Below are 20166 nucleotides of genomic sequence, written 5' to 3' on the forward strand. Positions count from 1 at the left end.
GTACTAGCTCTCCCCTCCCCTCAATCCTCAGTACTAGCTCTCCCCTCCCCTCAATCCTCAGTACTAGCTCTCCCCTCCCCTCAATCCTCAGAACTAGCTCTCCCCCCTCAATCCTCTGTACTAGCTCTCCCCCCCTCAATCCTCAGTACTAGCTCTCCCTCCTCAATCCTCAGTACTAGCTCTCCCTCCCCTCAATCCTCAGTACTAGCTCTCCCCACCTCAATCCTCAGTACTAGCTCTCCCTCCCCTCAATCCTCAGTACTAGCTCTCCCCTCCCCTCAATCCTCAGTACTAGCTCTCCCCCCTCAATCCTCAGTACTAGCTCTCCCCTTCCCTCAATCCTCAGTACTAGCTCTCCCTCCCCTCAATCCTCAGTACTAGCTCTCCCTCCCCTCAATCCTCAGTACTAGCTCTCCCTCCCCTCAATCCTCAGTACTAGCTCTACCCCCTCAATCCTCAGTACTAGCTCTCCCCCCTCAATCCTCAGTACTAGCTCTCCCCCCTCAATCCTCAGTACTAGCTCTCCCTCCCCTCAATCCTCAGTACTAGCTCTCCCCACCTCAATCCTCAGTACTAGCTCTCCCTCCCCTCAATCCTCAGTACTAGCTCTCCCCTCCCCTCAATCCTCAGTACTATCTCTCCCCCCTCAATCCTCAGTACTAGCTCTCCCCCCCTCAATCCTCAGTACTAGCTCTCCCCACCTCAATCCTCAGTACTTTCTCTCCCTCCCCTCAATCCTCAGTACTAGCTCTCCCCTCCCCTCAATCCTCAGTACTAGCTCTCCCCCCTCAATCCTCAGTACTAGCTCTCCCCCCCTCAATCCTCAGTACTAGCTCTCCCCCCTCAATCCTCAGTACTAGCTCTCCCCTCCCCTCAATCCTCAGTACTAGCTCTCCCCTCCCCTCAATCCTCAGTACTAGCTCTCCCCTCCCCTCAATCCTCAGTACTAGCTCTCCCCTCCCCTCAATCCTTGGCACTTTCATTTTTTAAACAAAACATCCCCCTCTCCTCAGGCTTTATGCCTAATTACAATCTTAAAGGGACATGCACCACTAAAGACTCTAGCCTGCATTAAAGTATGTTCATTACAGATTGAAAACAAACATGGTTTAAACTTTATCACAGGATATAAGAACATAATGAAATATTTACCTGGCCAGGCATAATATCAGTTTAAATTAAACACTGGCAAGTGATGCAATTCTAGCACCACACATTGTTTTGTGATGCCACTTCATTACCATCCTTTAACCATGGCTCCATGAAAGAGCGAACTCGCCCCCACCAGATAATAGGGTTGACAATTGCAGAATCGGGAATGAGAGTGTTGTGGTTGGACAAAGAGGTACTAGAATTGATTACAATCGAGGCAAATGACATTATTCAGAGTGTAAATGAGCCCTCCTTCGCAAAAAAATAAAAATATATTAGCCCCCCTCCCCCCTCACCTTGATTGTGTTTTGCATAAGCTGCTTTATATGTCCTTCTTCATTTGTTCAAAGGTTTTACTTAAATGTGAAACAATGTTTTAGAATGTTGTACTGATTTTTCTGCTTCCAACAATTTGACATTTTAACAAGGAACACTTGATACAGCACCAAACCTTACATTCTTTTAATTTCATTTTGGCACAAATTCCAGGGACTCTCGCAGACACGGCTAAAGTATTTTCATAAGTTTTGATGTGTAACGCAACTATAGGGTCTGCAAACTGAAAATGAATAGATTACATAATGACTTAACTTTCAAGTCTGCCGGGGTCCATGTAGAACTGCAGTTATCTGTGATCAAATGCAATGCATACAGAAAGAACTGGCACCATTGACCATAAGCACATTTTTACATGATTTCTACCCAAATATTTATTCTTTCTTTATTATGTTATAAATTCTACTCAATTTTTAAAAATCATTCACCTGAATTAAAAAAAACACCCAAAAATCAGAATTCCTAGTAATAACCCATCATTCTGATTTATCAGTAAACACTACCCCCTTGTGGACATATATAGACATGAAAATTCAAATAAATGTGTACTCATGTCAGCTTCATTTTTAAATACAAAATTACTTGTTTAATTTTTAAGTGTTTTGTTTTTCTAGTTGATTCTATATTCTCAAACAAAAATATTATTGGGTAAGAGATAGATGTGTCTGTATCAAAGAGGTAATACAAGACAATAGAAACTTCTGTCTCTAATTTCAGACAGTAAAACACAGGTTTTCCATACATAGATTGATTTTATGTTTTCTAGTCATAGTTTGAAAAATTGACATGAACATCTGCACAGGTTTAGTAATCACTTTTCAAAATGTATCAATGTAGTAATAAGTAAACAAAATATATTATTTAACAATTGGTAATATATTAAGTGCTGTTTTCTTTAACATTCACTTAAACCAAATCGAAACCCATTTCACTCATGTGATGAACTTGTTTAACCTGGAAATGATAAACACAATGCTGTTTAAAAAAATCCAACAAAACATTAAACTAATTTTTGTTTACATGTTAGTAAGCTAGTTATGAATGGTACTAATGCCCTTTGTTAGTGTGTTGTAAATGAACTCCATACACACCTGCAGAATATTTACCAAATAATTTAAATGATAATTTTCTTCACTCCATTGAGTTTAAAAGTTTAGATTAAAATAATCTTAATTTCTCTCACAATCCCCTGATATATAACAGCAATGACCCCCCCCCATATCCATACCCATATACACAAACCCCCAGCACCTTTAGTAAACTACAAAACAACTGAAACTCTTGACCTGGAACTGCCACACCTCACCCCCCCCCATCAGTGTGCAGCGGCCAGCAGGGGCACAGCTTCATTATTATTATTATTTATATTATTATTATTCATAATATTATTATTATTATTATTATTATTATTATTATTATTATTATTATTATTATTATTAGGCATCCCTTTTGTTTATACTGAACACAGTGGGCTAGTCCACTTTTATAACTGCCTTCACAGGGCAGATTCTGAGGGGGACAGAGGTAGGAAAGCCAGGACAGAACAATGGAAATATTCTCCCTGTAAATCTCTGTTTAAAAGTGTAGATGGGTGTCATATCACTGGCATCAAAGAATGCCACCTCCCCCCCATCACAGTCAAGCTGAACTCTGATCTTCTGGGGTTTCTTCTCCAGAGTGAGTCGTGTCCATGGTGAGGTCCTTGCCCAGTACTGATCCCCCTTCAGCAGGGTTATAACCCAGTATCCTGCTCCTAGGTTTGCAGTGAAATGCCCTTTCCTCTGGCTGGACTCTTCCATCACACCCAGAAAGCAGTCCATTTTGTTTCCAACATCGATTTCCCAGTAGTGTTTCCCTGAAGTGAATCCCTCAGAACCCAGCACACAAGGAAGCTCATTGAACCGCTCTGTGTTGTCAGGAAGCTGCTGCCACTCATCACATTTTCTCTGAAAGCTGTCTCGCACACCTGTTAGATCCTCAGACACAATCAATTTAGGGTGTGCTGTATTGGGATCCAGAGTCACTGGAGCTGAGAGAGGAAATAAGAGATTTGAATACATTAGGAGGCAGGAGTATGTATGTAGGTGTATTCCACTTAGCATTATAATACAACAGATATTATTCAACATCAATTATACCCTGTTAGCCAATTAGCCTGTTAAATCAGATTAATTCACAGTGTGTAAAAACCATGCCCTGATTGGCTGAGAGGAGGAACAGTATATTAATACTGAACTAATGGATTATTTGAGTAGAACTCTGTATCCTGTAGGTTTATTCCTGAAACTGTGAACTTAACGCAGGAGTTGGGCTGAGAATTTGCAATGTAAATAATTCACATGGAAACACATTAAGCTGTAAAGCACGATGTATCAGTCGTTCTTCGTACCAAACATGGATATGTAAATATCCCCTCCTGTATATTAATATTAATCAGGTCATTTGCATTGGTGTGTGCCGTTTCTCTTCTTAAAACAAAAATGCATGGAAACACATTTCCTAAAACGTATGAAAAAAGCAGTGTTTGTCCATGTAAACCCCAACAATGTCTTAAAGGAAAAGACAACCCTTCATACATACAGTATTGACCTCTATTGATAGATTACACTTTAAATAAGTTATTAAAATTAAATTAAGATATTGTTGGGCTCATGGAGACTGACGTATTTGCATTCTGTTGAAGTCAGTGGACCATTGCATGTCAGAGCAAATCTAAACAAAACAAACACACAGATTTGTCACAGACTTTAAACTGGGCTTAGCACCCCCAAACCTATTGCTAATTTCTAAACTTTTCTTTAGTCTTGGCACAAACAATTAGCTGTATTTCAGTTTCAGTACCATTTTTCACAGAATATTACTGACAGTATAAGCAACCAGTATTTTTCTTTTAATGCACAGATACTTGAGGTGTGTCATGATGTGAAAATAGTTCTTTTGTTTTGTGGCATCATTACTAAATTGGACTACACGTGTTGGATTTTTGGATTATAAATAACTGTGTCAGAGCTCTATTGGATCTAAAAATTGTAGTGCTGGGAAGAATATCCGAACAAATATTTTTTTAGATGTATTCGGACATAAAAATATGATGTTTGTATTCATCAGAAATTACAGAAATCAAAAATGCATTTTTTTTTGTAACAATATCCGAAGTGGCAGTGTAACTGCAACATTAGTGTCGGCTAGAAATGACATCATTCAAAACAGACGGAAATGAGCATCACATGTTTTCTAAAAAAAACAAAAAAAAAAACAACTAAGTCTTTTTTTCCAACATCTTTCTTGTTATCTATGGACTATAAAGTGAACAACTTAACAGTGAGTTTAATTCTACAAAGCCGTTTGTTAAACACTTGTTGCGAGATTAGTACATTTATATATTGGTTGTCCGCTTAGTCTTATCAGTTACACAAGGCCTGAAGCACTGCAGTAATGCTAAAAACACGCTAAGTGTAGAGTCCAATGCAAGTGCAGAGTCCAATGCAAGTGCAGAGTCCAAGGCAAGTGCAGAGTCCAAGGCAAGTGCAGAGTCCAAGGCAAGTGCAGAGTCCAAGGCAAGTGCAGAGTCCAAGGCAAGTGCAGAGTCTGTGGCAGTGTTCTTCACTAATTTTCAGAGGGGGGCCACTGTCACCGATAAGACATCAGTGTGAGAGCCACCACACCGCTTTTTTCACATTTGTGTATTGTCGGGAGCCGCACGTCAGGGGCCTGCACTGAAGTCCACCAGTGGCCCGCGGGCCTTGCAATGAAGAACACTGGTCTATGGCAAGTGTAGAGTCCAATGCAAGTGTAGAGTCTACGGCAAGTGCGTTTTTTTTTCTCTCAGAAATGTTTGTTTAGCTACTGTTTGTTAACCAACGAATATTCAAATGAATATTTAAATCTTGGCCAGATACCTAAACATGAAAATGCCATGTTCATCCCAGCACTAAAAAATTGCACCACTGACTAATGGTAAGTTTTTTTTTTTTAAAGTGCATTTTTTCCTTGTCATTGCAAAGGTTTTCTTATCTGTTGAAGGAAATGGTTCTTATAGTAATGGTAATTCTAACATAAATGGACTTAAACAGACATAACCAGAGATAGCGGCAAGTGGTCAAAAATAATATGCAGCAAACAAGAAGCCCTGTTGTTGGTGATGTTTACTATCAGTTGGTCTAATGTGGGGCTCAGTGCCAATACAGTGAATATTGTAAAGTGCACTGCGCGTTTAAGTTGAAGCATATCTAAAGTATGATGTCACAGAGAGCTGCAAAGTTTGAATAAAAACATTTCTGACTGGTTGAAAATAAAAGATGGTCACACCAACGAAAAACAGCAGATGACATCTTAAAGTTATAACATTTATAAATCTTTAATTTTTCAACTTTTATTAAATAAAAGGTTGTATTTAGTTTTCAGTTATAGTGTGTTTTAAGATAAGACCTTGCAAGGGTTGTTGAGCTTAAAGATGATCTCTTCGATGGATATAACTGTACTGCTACAGGTACATTTCATTGTGCATTATTATTAATTGTAGATAACTGTATCTTGCTAATACACACATTGTCAATTGTGCTTCTATGTATGCCCTCTCCTTCCTCCCCTCCTTTGTGATGCTGCCCACAGTACTCACTGTATTGAACAATCCCAAGCATGTTCTCCCACACTTTGTACTTGAGAGAGCCCAGGTGCTCGGCTACATCTATCAGCGCACCTGAAACACACTGTGGATCCTGCAGTGTGCACTCGGCTCTGCAATCATATTCAGGAGTTAGTGCTGCTCTGTGTTTGCATTCAATACAATACGAAACAGGAACACAGGCCAGATGCTTACATACCTGCTCTTTGTGCTTTTGTAGGTCTGAAATAAAGCAGAAAAAGAACTGGACTGAATACATTTCAAACCAAAACTCTCAGGAGATCTTTAGAGGAGCTGTTGTGCCTGTGTTGAACATTTTCAACTGCAGTTCCCTTCTGGTCCACTAGGAGGTGCTGTCCCACTCTGACACCAAGTTGTGGTAGAAAGGGTCCAGAACCACTTTCATTAGGCAATTAGGCAAACGGTTAGTTTAATTGAGTATTAAATAAAGAAATTGAGTTGAACAAAGTAACAGCAGACACAGGGGAGTCCCCAGGACTGAGGTCCACTCTTCTAAGGCAGTGGTTTTCAACCTATATAACCCAAAGACCCACCAGCAAACATAAAAATGAAATGTGTCCCACTTTAACTTTGACTAATGAGAAAATGTTATTTTAGAAGTCTGTTTTCTTTTGAATGTGACCTGAAGACTGTGCAGCAGACTGATTGGAACATGAATTACAGTGCTTTGGCTCAGGGCAACAAGGATTATTGCACAAGTCTGGGGTTGCCAAGAAATGTTAGAATTATATGGTAATAATAATTGTTAAATATAATCTTCTTAACAGCCAAATTGTGGTGACCCACCTGAGCATGCCTCACCACCCACAGGTTCAAAATCACTGTTCTGAGGCATATAGGCTGTTTCAGAGGACCTTTGAATCCTCAGCAACCCGCTGATCTGCCTAGTGGTGATGAACTCACCTTCTGTACCAGTTCAGCAGTGTGTGCTGGAGAGCCTGGTCAGAACATGGGTGAGGTAAGAGTAAAGTGGCAGTTTTACCTGACAATTTCCCATCTTTTTCAACTTTGTCTGCTCTTCCTGTCACTTAAAATGTTGTTTTTTGTTTTTAATAATACTTTTCATTGTACTTGAGCTGAAAACTGAATTTGGTGTTACTGTAACTTCAATAAAAACTAACAAAATGCCCTTGGCTTAGACTCCTGATAATTAGAAATACCGATCAGATACAATGTTTTATTATCCCTCGAAGTTCATATTAATCAGAGTTGACTATATATTCCACAATAAGGAATGTAATAAAACTACTTTAAATGATCACTTACGAACATTAGATACAACCTCGTCATAAAAGTTTGAAAAATTGAAAGCAAATTAAGTTACGTGATCAATACCTGCAGGAATAAGATGTCTTCAGCTTCCAGCTCCTGTTCTATCACTCTGATTGTGTCTGAAAGGGATGAGATTTCTCTTGTAAGTTTTTCAATCTTCTCTTTCATGATTCTTCCCTTTTGTTCCTCTTCCCCCCTCAGTGCAGCTATCCTGGACTTTTCTTCATCTCGTAGAAACTGGTGAAGTTTCTCAAACTCCTCCTTTATCTGCCTCTCTGTTTGCTGGGCTTGTTTCTAGAACGGGACAAAGAAAAACACTTTAGAATTGGACTGGGTGTCCAGTGAAAATGGATGTTTTGTATTTTTTAAATCAGTAATCTAGTTTACCTTGATGTGCTCTGCTGTTTTATCACATTCTTCATTAACTTTATTAACATGTTCAAGCTTGTCCTGCAAGGGCCTCAGTGCAGTCTTGAGTTTTCCCTGAAATGAAATGAGGAAGAAGAATGTAGTGTCTGAGAATTATATTGTGTGTCTGAATTATACTGTGTATCTGTGAGATGCTTTTGTAAATAGTTTGCACTAAATAATATTTAAACCTGATGAACTTGATATAAACTAGTGGTCTGTATTGAATAATTGATATAGTACTTACAGGTAATATTTCAACACACATGTGAATAAACAAAAAAAAGATTAACAATACTTAACTGTAGGACCCTCTGTTTTCACAACTTTTTAACTTATATTAATGTTCCACTGTAAACCACACTCACTGTCCCCCAGTTCAATCAACCACAAGGCTTAGCTGGTGTTTAAAGATAAAAATAGTGACTTTTACCTTATAATCCTGAGCAATTTCCTGGACTGGACGGAGCTTGTGATTCTCATGTTTCTCTGAAGTTTGACAAATAAGACAGACGGGCTCTTCATCATCCACACAGAACAGCTTCAGTTTTTCATCATGTAGACTGCAGAGTATTCCAGGAGGAGCTGCAGGTTTGTGACTGTGTTCTTTTAGGAAGGACTCCACAATATTCCTGAGCCTGAAATCCACAGCAAGCCACTCAATTGAAGATCTTCTCCTGCACACCGGACACTCCCGAGCTCCATTCTCTTTCCAGCACTGATTCAGACATGCTTTACAGAAACTGTGGTTACAATGAAGAGTTACAGGATCCTTGAAAATCTCACAGCACACAGCACAGGAGAGCTCTTCTTCCAGACGAGGAGTGTTTGCTGCCATTTCTTTACAAAGTCACACCCTGTTTTGCTATCTCTAATGCGAAGGATAAATATTACTCAACATTTAAGACACTTTCACTTCCACTTTTGAGTTTCACTCAGATGTATTTCACACCAGAGAATTCATCAGAACATTCTGTGTCAACTGAAAACATGTCGTAACACACTTGTTTTTGTTATTTTATTCTGATAAAATAGTTTACTGTTTATTTTTTTTTCAAAACAGCCTGAATGTTACTGCCGCGTCTGATTGAGCCACCCCTACTGGATTATGGGATTGGTTTGAAATCCAGGAGATTACCAACAGTACTGGGGCAGCAGGTGTAACGTCTCACGGTCTTCAACCCGGTTGTCTGTCCCCATTCACTGGTCTTCTTTCACACAGCAGACAGTCTCAGCAATCCCCTGCGGCAATAAATCACAGACGCCAGGTTTGTTTGTGATCTGACCGGTGGAAACATATAAAAGTGACTGGACATGAAGGCACACACAACTACAGGGGTGGGAGAGTGAACTAAAATAAAATCACTAAACAATAATATGCCACTACACGATTCAAAACCCCACTTATTTACACCAATACATTTTATAAGCTCTGTTTCATTAGTGAGACACCTAAAAACAGTTAACATATTATTTTCATCCATTACTTTGTTCATAAACTAACCCCTTTTTCTTAGATGATAGGTTGGTACATTCCAGTCAGTTGCATATGTAATACACATATTCCACCAGCAGGTGTCTCTAAACCCAAAGTCTGTTGGAAAGCTACTGATTTGCAGCAGAATTTAACAACATACAATATACTTTAATACAGATATTTTATCTCCGTTACACAAGCATTGGCTTTGCTACCTGTGAATCTATTAAAGAAAAGACTGCAAGTCCTCCTATGGCAGCAATCCCAGTGCAGACCCTGTTACTGACACTTGGAACTAAACTGTGATCTGGAAGAATCTGGTAGAACTCCTCGATCAGAACAGCTGCCAGTTCACCAAGGGATTGAGGGGCGGATAGTTCTGATCTTCAAACGGGATCTAAAACATCCCAGTGTGTTTCATTGGGATTGAGGAAAGGTTCAGAACATCCCAGTGTGTTTCATTGGGATAGAGGAAAGGTTCAGAACTGGCCTCTTCACATTTGCAATCAGTAGTAGTAGTAATATTTGTTTCTTTATTTTCATAGCAAATACTTTTTACCATGGTAACCTATCAATTCCAAAGATGAACTGTAAAAGCTGTCATTATTTGACATTATTTGTTTTGATCCCAAGATAATATATATTATTTCTTCTATAAGTTTTCTATTGACCGAATTTTCCTTTCTGTAAATATTATTTTGGATAATCTTTTATTGTCTGAATTAATGGCTAATTGCTTTTTCTTGATATCTTGCTTAATTGAAGAACACAAATGAATTCATTAAAGAAGTATTCCTCATTTCCTTATTTACTAACATGCCTAGGAGTAAATGTTATGTTTTAAGTTGTATTAAGATCTCTAAAATAATAAGTAGGGTTTCATTTGAAAACTGTGGTAGGATTTACTTACCTGGCATCCGAACATGAATTAAACGCTGTAAAAAAATGAGCAAAATCATTACACAGTGGTTACAAAATATCATATTAAAGTTAGGAGGAAGTACAAATACAAAGTACAGTAATAGTCAGAGCCAGTGCAGTGTACAGCAAGTGTCGTTACACTTAAGAGCAATTTCCAGCAATTGAAATGAATTCCAAATACAGAATTAGTGTACTGAAATTCTTCCACTTACATTCAAATCTCTTCACAGCTCCGGCCCTGCAGACTTGTCCTCCTTGTATGTCTCCTCTGCTTTGTCCCACAGGTGACTTGAGATCCTCTGACTCCGGCCGGCCTCCTAGCTATTCCTAAATCAAAGCGTAGGTCTCTTGGTGGTGTTCTTTCAGCTGTGCAGCTTCTACGCTCTGGAATAACCTTTCCATCTCTGTCCATGCCACTACCTACCACCCTCTCACCGTTCAAATCCAAACTAAAACACACACTGGCTTTCTCTGAATCTTTTCATGCTGTAACTGCTTTGCTGTTTTTTTACTTAAAATGTTGTTAATTCTCCTTTTATCTTTTTATTATTCATTGTATTTAGGTTTTATTATATTTTTGAAGTCTTCCCATTGTACTGAACTGTTTTAATGTCAAGCGCTTTGTCAAGCTGGCCCACCTTGAAAGGCACTATATAAAATCAAGTGTGATTGATTGACAAGTGAGTGCAAAGTGAGGAGTAGAAGGGTCAGTGAGAAGGAGTTGCAGAGGGGGTGGGGAGGGAGCAGGCAGGGCTGGCTGGGGAGAGGGGAGGTGTGATTTTGGAGCAGTAGAAAGTTGTGATAGAGGAGGGAGGAGATGGTATAGTTCACAGGGGTGTTAGTAGGAGAATTGATGTTACTTTGGAAATGGGGGCATTTGGCAATTTTTTTCCTGGCATAATTGATCCAGGAAAAGATATTCATGTTGCACTTTACTTTAGTGGCTGATGATCATTGTACTGTACTTTAGTGGCTTATGATCACTGTACTGTACTTTAGTGGCTGATGATCACTGTACTGTAGTTTAGTGGCTGATGATCATTGTACTGTAGTTTAGTGGCTGATGATCATTGTACTGTAGTTTAGTGGCTGATGATCATTGTACTGTAGTTTAGTAGCTGATGATCATTGTACTGTACTTTAGTGGCTGATGATCACTGTATTGTTATGTGCTTTGTTTTGCTGGTTGATTCTATATTATTAAACAAAAATGTTACCAGATAGGAGATAAATGTCTAGTCTGTGTGGCATACGAGTGGATCAAACAGCTAATACAAGACAATGGAAGCATCTGTCTCTAATTTCAAACAGTGAAATTGCACAGGTTTTCTATGCATATACAGTACTGTGCAAAAGTTTTAGGCAGGTGTGAAAAAATGCTGTAAAGTAAGAATGCTTTCAAAAATAGACATGTTAATAGTTTATATTTATCAATTAACAAAATGCAAAGTGAGTGAACAGAAGAAAAATCTACATCAAATCAATATTTGGTGTGACCACCCTTTGCCTTCAAAACAGCATCAATTCTTCTAGGTACACTTGCACACAGTTTTTGAAGGAACTCGGCAGGTAGGTTGGCCCAAACATCTTGGAGAACTAACCACAGTTCTTCTGTGGATTTAGGCAGCCTCAGTTGCTTCTCTCTCTTCATGTAATCCCAGACAGACTCGATGTTGAGATCAGGGCTCTGTGGGGGCCATACCATCACTTCCAGGACTCCTTGTTCTTCTTTACGCTGAAGATAGTTCTTAATGACTTTGGCTGTATGTTTGTTTGGGGTCGTTGTCATGCTGCAGAATAAATTTGGGGCCAATCAGATGCCTCCCTGATGTTATTGCATGATGGATAAGTATCTGCCTGTACTTCTCAGCATTGAGGAGACCATTAATTCTGACCAAATCCCCAACTCTATTTGCAGAAATGCAGCCCCAAACTTGCAAGGAACCTCCACCATGCTTCACTGTTGCCTGCAGACACTCATTTGTGTACCGCTCTCCAGCCCTTCCGCGAACAAACTGCCTTCTGCTACAGCCAAATATTTCAAATTTTGACTCATCAGTCCAGAGCACCTGCTGCCATTTTTCTGCACCCCAGTTCATGTATTTTCGTGCATATTTGAGTCACTTTGCCTTGTTTCCACGTCTGAGGTATGGCTTTTTGGCCGCAAGTCTTCCATGAAGGCCACTTCTGACCAGACTTCTCCGGACAGTAGATGGGTGTACCAGGATCTCACTGTTCTGCCAATTCTGAGCTGATGGCACTGCTGGACATCTTCAGATTGCGAAGGGAAGTAAGCATGATGTGTCTTTAATCTGCTGCAGTAAGTTTCCTTGGCCGACCACTGCGTCTACGGTCCTCAACGTTGTCCGTTTCTTTGTGCTTCTTCAAAAGAGCTTGGACTGCACATCTGGAAACCCCTGTCTGCCTTGAAATTTCTGCCTGGGAGAGACCTTGCTGATGCAGTATAACTACCTTGTGTGTTGTTGCTGTGCTCAATCTTGCCATGGTGTATGACTTTTGACAGTAAACTGTCTTCAGCAACCTCACCTTGTTAGCTGAGTTTGGCTGTTCCTCACCCAGTTTTATTCCTCCTACACAGCTGTTTCTGTTTCAGTTAATGATTGTGTTTCAACCTACATATTGAATTGATAATCATTAGCACCTGTTTGGTATAATTGTTTAATCATACACCTGACTATATGCCTACAAAATCCCTGACTTTGTGCAAGTGTACCTAGAAGAATTGATGCTGTTTTGAAGGCAAAGGGTGGTCACACCAAATATGGATTTGATTTAGATTTTTCTTCTGTTCACTCACTTTGCATTTAATTAATTGATAGATATAATCTATTAACATGTCTATTTTTGAAAGCATTCTTACTTTACAGCATTTTTTCAAACCTGCCTAAAACTTTTGCACAGTACTAATATATATATACAATAATTTGACTACACCACCTCGTGTTTATTGAGGACAAGGACCTCGAGTGGTTGGTTCCCACAAATTATTTTATCCAGGAGAAACCAAACAATCATACATCAAGCGTAACCTTTACAAGTTTTTAATAGTAATAATTGTTTTAAAAAATCTCTCAAACACATTAACAATAATGTAAACCATATGACAATGCCACCTTCAGTTCACAGTCTATAACAATTGTCTTATATATAGGGAAGATACAATAAAACAAACTCTAATCTGTTTCTTGTAGTGAAGTTAATTAAACTAGTTACAACAGATTGTATTATTGCAGCTTGTATAAAATACTTGGATCTATCAGTTTCTTATAGTAAAGTTAATTAACCACTACAGCAGATCTGTTCCCTTTTTGATGCATACAAAGCGGACAACAACGTCAGCAATTGAATGGCCTCGTTACAAACTCGATTTGTAAAGTACACAGTACCAAAGTCCCCCAATCTATTTAAAAGTAATATATAAAACAGCTGTGTGCACGCAAGAATAAAATAAAATATAACAAATAAACCAGAGGACTCCTTGCTGCAGGAGCGGGACAGCTATCAAATAAACCACACAACGTTAACAATAAACTAACAGGCTCGCTGACCGGGGAACCCCAACACGCTGCACCTCGTGTTGGAAATGATACCCTCACGGTGAAACACATCCTTCCTGGTGTGGTACACAAAATTATAAAGTCTCTCCATGTTCCAGCTCCAATCTGCAACAAGGAATCTCCTTCACAAATCAGGATCTAATTTCTCTCACAGTCGTCTTCCACATTTTTAAAGGCAGTAGATAATTGGCAGGGCGGGGTGTTCGAACAGCATGTATTGATTTATTTATTGATAAATAAATAAATACATACACAATACACATTTATCAAATAATAATCTAAGAACACAATCCACACTTAAATTATTATAAAATAATAAGACCCTACTACGTGTATGTGTGTATTAATTCATTCATTCATTCATTACAGAATGGTATATATAATTTTATTTTATGTTTGTCTCAAGTTTTGTTCAACAGTTGAAAATTTATCTTTTCAATCGTTGATGGTATTATGTGCACTCTCTTTTATAGGTTATTAATCGACCACACATACAGATAAAATGTAAAAGTCCTTGAATGTAATATCTTTTATTTCTGGATCGTAATGTATTTTATTTCTGTAAACATGCATACATTTGCATCTTAGTCACAGAAGTGTGGGCAGCAGTGTGGAGTAGTGGTTAGGGCTCTGGACTCTTGACCGGAGGGTCGTGGGTTCAATCCCAGGTGGGGGACACTGCTGTTGTACCCTTGAGCAAGGTACTTTAGCTAGATTGCTCCAGTAAAAACCCAACTGTATAAATGGGTAATTGTATGTAAAAATAATGTGATGTCTTGTAACAATTGTAAGTCGCCCTGGATAAGGGCGTCTGCTAAGAAATAAATAATAATAATAATAAAAGTACATTTAATAAAATACTCCCGGTATAATTGATGGGAAAAAGCCGGAAGGAGACGGAACGGCACTTTAATGAATTCAATTGCTTTAAAAAACAGCAGAAAAATTTACAGACACATGAGGAGAATATTTTAGCAATCAGAACTGATTAATAACGCGCTGTCATTAACCCGTTCCGGGCCAGAACCCTCTTTTTATCACCAAAAAGATCCCGGAACACTGGGTTCCGAAGGTGCAAAGACGACAATACAACTAAGTGAGGGCATCATAACACTATTGAAAAAAACCCACCGAACAGACCTTTCATTTCCCATTCCGTGCAATAAACAGCTGTATAGAAAAAACCGACCGGAACACACGGTTCCGAATCTGCACAGAGTATGAAAATGATACACAAAATACAACTAAGTGAGAACAACATAACACTACTGGGGGGAAAAAAAAAAACACCGAACCGACCTTTAACTGCCCATTCCGTGCAATAAACAGCTTGATTAATAAAGCTGCACAGGAGACGAAAAAAAGATACATCTGACACAATACAGTTAGTAACATACTTAGAAATCATACTTAGAGTGTTGTACTCTCAGGAAAACAAAATTGAGCAAAAACGATTCTATGTCTTAGATGTGGAAACGTTTAGAACATAAGAACAGAAAGTTTACAAACGAGAGGACGCCATTCAGCCCATCTTGCTCGTTTGGTTGTTAGTAGCTTATTGATCCCAGAATCTCATCAAGCAGCTTCTTGAAGGATCCCAGGGTGTCGGCTTCAACAACATTATTGGGGAGTTGGTTCCAGACCCTCACAATTCTCTGTGTAAAAAAGTGCCTCCTATTTTCTGTTTTGAATGACCCTTTATCTAATTTCCATTTGTGACCCCTGGTCCTTGTTTCTTTTTTCAGGTCAATAAAGTCCCCTGGGTTGACATTGTCTACACCTTTTAGGATTTTGAATGTAATCAGATCGCCGCGTAGTCTTCTTTGTTCAAGACTGAATAGATTCAATTCTTTTAGCCTGTCTGCATATGACATGCCTTTTAAACCCGAGATAATTCTGGTTGCTCTTCTTTGCACTCTTTCTAGAGCAGCAATATCCTTTTTGTAACAAGGTGACCAGAACTGAACATAATATTCTAGGTGAGGTCTTACTAATGCATTGTAAATTTTTAACATTACTTCCCTTGATTTAAATTCAACACTTTTCAGAATATATCTAAGCAACTTGTTGGTCTTTTTTATAGCTTCCCCGCATTGTAGACATTTGAGTCAACATAGACTCCTAGATCTTTTACATAGATTCCTTCATTAATTTCAGTATCTCCCATATGATATTTATAATGCACATTTGTATTGCCTGCGTGCAATACTTTACACTTTTTCTGTACTAAATGTCATTTGCCATGTGTTTGCCCAGTTCTGAATGCTGTCTAGATCATTTTGAATGACCTTTGCTGCTGCAACAGTGTTTGCCACTTCTCCTATTTTTGTGTTGTTTGTAAATAACAAGTTTGCTTACTATATTATTATTATTATTATTATTATTATTATTATTATTATTATTATTATTATTATTATTATTATTATTATTATTATTTATTTCTTAGCTGACGCCCTTATCCAGGGCGACTTACAATTGTTACAAGATATCACATTATTTTTACATACAATTACATTATTTTTTTACACATTATCTTTACATACAATTACCCATTTATACAGTTGGGTTTTTACTGGAGCAATCTAGGTAAAGTACCTTGCTCAAGGGCACAGCCTATTTAATGGCCGGTAATAAACTGCGCCGGCCGCCTATTGGCAGTCGGCGCACCAGCTGCCCGAAGGCAGCCGGTGAAAAGATTCAGTTTGGCACCCCCTATTCAAAAGGGGGTGCCAACAAAAAACGGCCGTTAATTAAGCCAGTTTTTTTTTTCAAAATTAAATATTCAAAACAAAGGGGGGGGTGGTACAGAGCACGCCACCCAGAGCCCACTGGTCGACAAAAGCCGCCATGTCGCCAGTGGACTCCGCGTCGGCGTGCTCCAACGCCACCCGGGAACGAAGGAGGGCCCTGAACATGGCCCCACAGTCAAAGAGACCCTCCCCGGTGATCTTACGCTTCCTGGTCTTGTAGATGGTAAGTTTGCCAAGAGCCAGGAGCAGATTCACCAGGAGGTCCCTCTTCCTAGTGGAGCCACGAACAGGGTGCCCGAAAATAAAAAGGGTGGGGGAAAAATGCAGCCAGAACTGCAGCAGGAGGTTCTTTAGGAACAAAAAGAACGGCTGCAGCCTGGCGCAAAGGAAATAAATGTGGAAGACCGACTCGGACTCACCGCAGAAAGGGCATGCAGGGTCCGAGTCGGTGAAGTGACGCAGGACCTCTCCTGACGCGAGCGCTCCATGTAGCACTCTCCATCCCAGGTCCCCAGCGCCTCTGGGGACCAGCGGGGAGTACAAGGCCTCCCACTGGGTACTCTCGCCCTCCGGGGGTTGGAGGGGCTCCCGCCAAGCAGTGTCTCGGCGGGAGACGAGGGCGAGGAAGTGGAGGGTGTGGAGCGCCATCGCGTACAGGGTCCTCCTCGACACGGAACGAAGGGGGGTCGAGGAGAACTGCGAGATCCTGCTCAGGTGATTCTCGAGGGGAGGCTGAGGGGGGGCCCGATCCTTTGGTTTGATCAGCAGGACCGGAGAGCCGGGGGTAGGGAGGGACGATGGCTCCCCGGTCCTGAGGACCCCCTCGAGATACCCGACAGAGTCTGGGTGCAAAGCTGCTTTGCACTCCCGGATCGCTCGGCGGGCCGTTCTGACGGTCCCCCGAGTCACCCTGGCGACCAGCGACTCAGCCACGCCGAGCGTTGGTGGTCCAGGAGATCCCAGACTCTGGTCACCTTGGCCGAGATCAACAGGCTCCGCACCGCGGGGGATTCCAATGCCTGCGCACCTAGATGGGGGTTGTGCAGCAGGGGCTCCAGAAGGAATTCCTCCCCCTCGGTCGGAACCGCGTCTCGGCCGATGTCGAACATGCTCCGGGTCTTGAGCAGGTCCCTGTAAAAGACCGGCAGCTCGGGGAGACGGATCCCCGGGAGGTCGAGCCAGAACAGCTGCCGGTCGTAGCCCAAGCGGTGCAGCTGGCGCAGGAGGAGGGAGGCCAGCGCGCACCACTGCGGGGCCGGGTCTGCGTACAGGTATCTCTGCAGGGTCTGGAGGCGGAAGGTGTGCACCTGAGTCCTGATGCACACCAACCCTTGTCCTCCCTTGGCCAGAGGGAGGCTCAGCACCCCTGCAGAGACCCAATGCTTTCCGGCCCAGAAGAAGTCCGTCAGCTTCCTCTGGACCCTGGCCACAAACTCAGGGGGCGGGCTCAGGACGGTGAGTCGATGCCAGAGCATCGACGCCACCAGTTGGTTAATCACTAAAGCCCGTCCCCTGAAGGAAAGCAGTTTCAGCAGACCCGACCACGACCTCAGCCTAGCAGCCACCTTATCCTCCAACTCCACCCAGTTGGCTGCGACCGAGGTCTCCGCGGGGCTCAGGTGGACTCCCAGATATTTAAAACCATCCACGCTCCACTGGAACTGCTGGAGCGCGACAGGGAGGGAGTCCACCCGCCAGGGACCCACCAATAACCCGGAGCACTTGTCCCGGTTGATCCTGGCAGAGGAAGCGGCAGAGTAGACGCTCTGGCAGCTCTGCATCCTCTCCAGGTCAACCGGGTCGGAGGCCACCAGGAGCACATCGTCAGCGTAGGCCGACAGGACCACCCTCGTGTCCGACGCGCCGAGCGCCAACCCCGTGAGCCTCCTGCGAAGGAGGCAGAGGAAGGGCTCGATGCACAACGCGTACAGTTGTCCGGACAGAGGGCAGCCCTGACGCACTCCTCTCCCAAACACGAGGGGCGCGGTCAGGGACCAGTTGACCTTCACGAGGCACTCGGCAGAGGCGTAGAGCATCCGGAACAGGCCGACAAAACGCGGCCCGAATCCGAACGCTCGCAGGGTTCCAAAGAGATACTCGTGATCCACCCGGTCGAACGCCTTCTCTTGGTCGAGAGACAAGTCCTCCTGCAGTAGTGCAGCAGGTCCCGAACCAGGAAGATGTTATTGAAAATCGTCCGGTTCGGGACCGTGTAGGACTGGTCGGGGTGGATCACGTCTGCCAGCACGGACTTGAGCCTCAAGGAGGCGGCCTTGGCCACGATTTTATAGTCCGTGCATAGCAGCGAGACCGGGCGCCAGTTCTTCAGGCAGCGGAGATCCCCCTTCTTGGGCAGGAGCGTGATCACCGCCCGCCTCATCGAAAGGGGCATCTCCCCGGTCTCGTAGGCTTCCGCCAGGACCCGCGCAAAGGCGTGCCCCAGCAAGTCCCAAAACTTCTTGAAGAACTCCACGGTCAGCCCGTCGATGCCCGGCGATTTGTTATAGGGCATCTGACTGAGGGCGTCGGAGAGCTCGGCCAGGGTCAGCTGGCCCTCGAACTCATCCCTGACGCCCTCGCTGACCGTGTGAAGCCCATCCCACAGAACCCTGCACGCGTCGGAGTCGACGGGATCCGGAGAGAAGAGGTCAGAGTAAAAGGCTCTGGCCCTCTCGTTCACGCTCTCCGGATCCGTCAGAAGAGAGCCGTCGTCTGCCAGAAGGCAGGTGATGTTCCTGCGGTCTCCCTTCTTTTTCTCCAACGCGTAGAAGAAGTGTGAGCCGCGGTCCATCTCCCGAAGGAACTGGATCCGCGAGTGCACAAACGCCCCCCGGGACCGCTGGAGCTGCAGGTCCCGCAGGGTGCTCTTCTTCTCTACGTACGCGCTCTGCTCGAGTGGGTCCCCGTGAGCCAGGCGGCTCTCCAGATCGAGCAGCTCCCTTTCCAGCCGCTCGATCCGTGAGTCCCTCCGTCTGCTCGCGCCCCTCGTGTACTCCTGACAGAAGATCTTGATCTGCGCTTTCCCCACGTCCCACCACTGACGCCACGTGGGGAAGCGAGATCGTCTGCCGTGCCAGACCGTCCAAAAGTCCCGGAAAGACCGCTCAAAGCGCTCGTCCTCCAACAATTCGTTGTTAAAGTGCCAGTAGGCGGAGGCGTGCCCGACTGGCACCAGGGCCACCGCCACGGCCACCAGGTTGTGGTCCGTGAACGGCGCCGGCCTGATGTCAGAGGAGCGAACGCAGTGAGCGTGGTTCCTGGTGACATAGAACCTGTTGATCCGGGACTGAGACACCCGCCCCTCCCTCACCCTGGTGAAGGTGAAGGCGGGGACGTCCGGGTGATGCCAACGCCAGATGTTGACCAGAGAGAGCTGAGCGGTCAGCTCTCTCAGAGCTGCCGACGAGAGAGGGTAGTGTTCTTGACCCCCCACCCTGTCCGCTGCCTCGAGGGTGCAGTTGAAATCACCCCCGAGGACCACGCACTCGTCGGCGCTGATGTTGTTCATGTAGGTCGACATCCGGCGAAAGAACTGGACCCTCGCCAGACCCGTGGACGACGCGTACACGTTCACCAGGTGAACGATACTGTCGCCGTCCCGGATCCGGTGGTGTAACAGACGGCCCG

General features: G+C 42.9%; 1 protein-coding gene across 1 annotated transcript; it reads right to left on the reverse strand.

Annotated features, from left to right (window-relative positions):
• Positions 1-1598: 1598 nt before the first annotated feature.
• On the reverse strand, positions 1599-9103 carry LOC131703164 (E3 ubiquitin-protein ligase TRIM35-like). Its single transcript, XM_059006125.1, has 6 exons — positions 8247-9103; positions 7793-7888; positions 7469-7699; positions 6312-6334; positions 6107-6225; positions 1599-3517 (listed from the first exon to the last, which is right to left on the reverse strand). The coding sequence occupies exons 1-6, from the start codon at positions 8649-8651 to the stop codon at positions 2961-2963; spliced, it is 1431 nt and encodes a 476-aa protein (XP_058862108.1). The 5' UTR covers positions 8652-9103; the 3' UTR covers positions 1599-2960.
• Between the last annotated feature and the right edge of the window lie 11063 nt (positions 9104-20166).

This window comes from Acipenser ruthenus, chromosome 32 (genome assembly GCF_902713425.1).
Source record: "Acipenser ruthenus chromosome 32, fAciRut3.2 maternal haplotype, whole genome shotgun sequence".
NCBI classification, from domain to species: Eukaryota; Metazoa; Chordata; class Actinopteri; order Acipenseriformes; family Acipenseridae; genus Acipenser; species Acipenser ruthenus.

Coding starts and splice junctions, on each gene's coding strand:
- LOC131703164 (XM_059006125.1), bottom strand. CDS start 8,651: ATGGCAGCAAACACTCCTCGTCTGGAAGAAGAGCTCTCCTGTGCTGTG. Junction 6,335..7,468: donor AAGACATCTTATTCCTGCAG/GTATTGATCACG, acceptor GCTTTATTTCAG/ACCTACAAAAGCACAAAGAG. Junction 6,226..6,311: donor TACAAAAGCACAAAGAGCAG/GTATGTAAGCAT, acceptor ATATGATTGCAG/AGCCGAGTGCACACTGCAGG.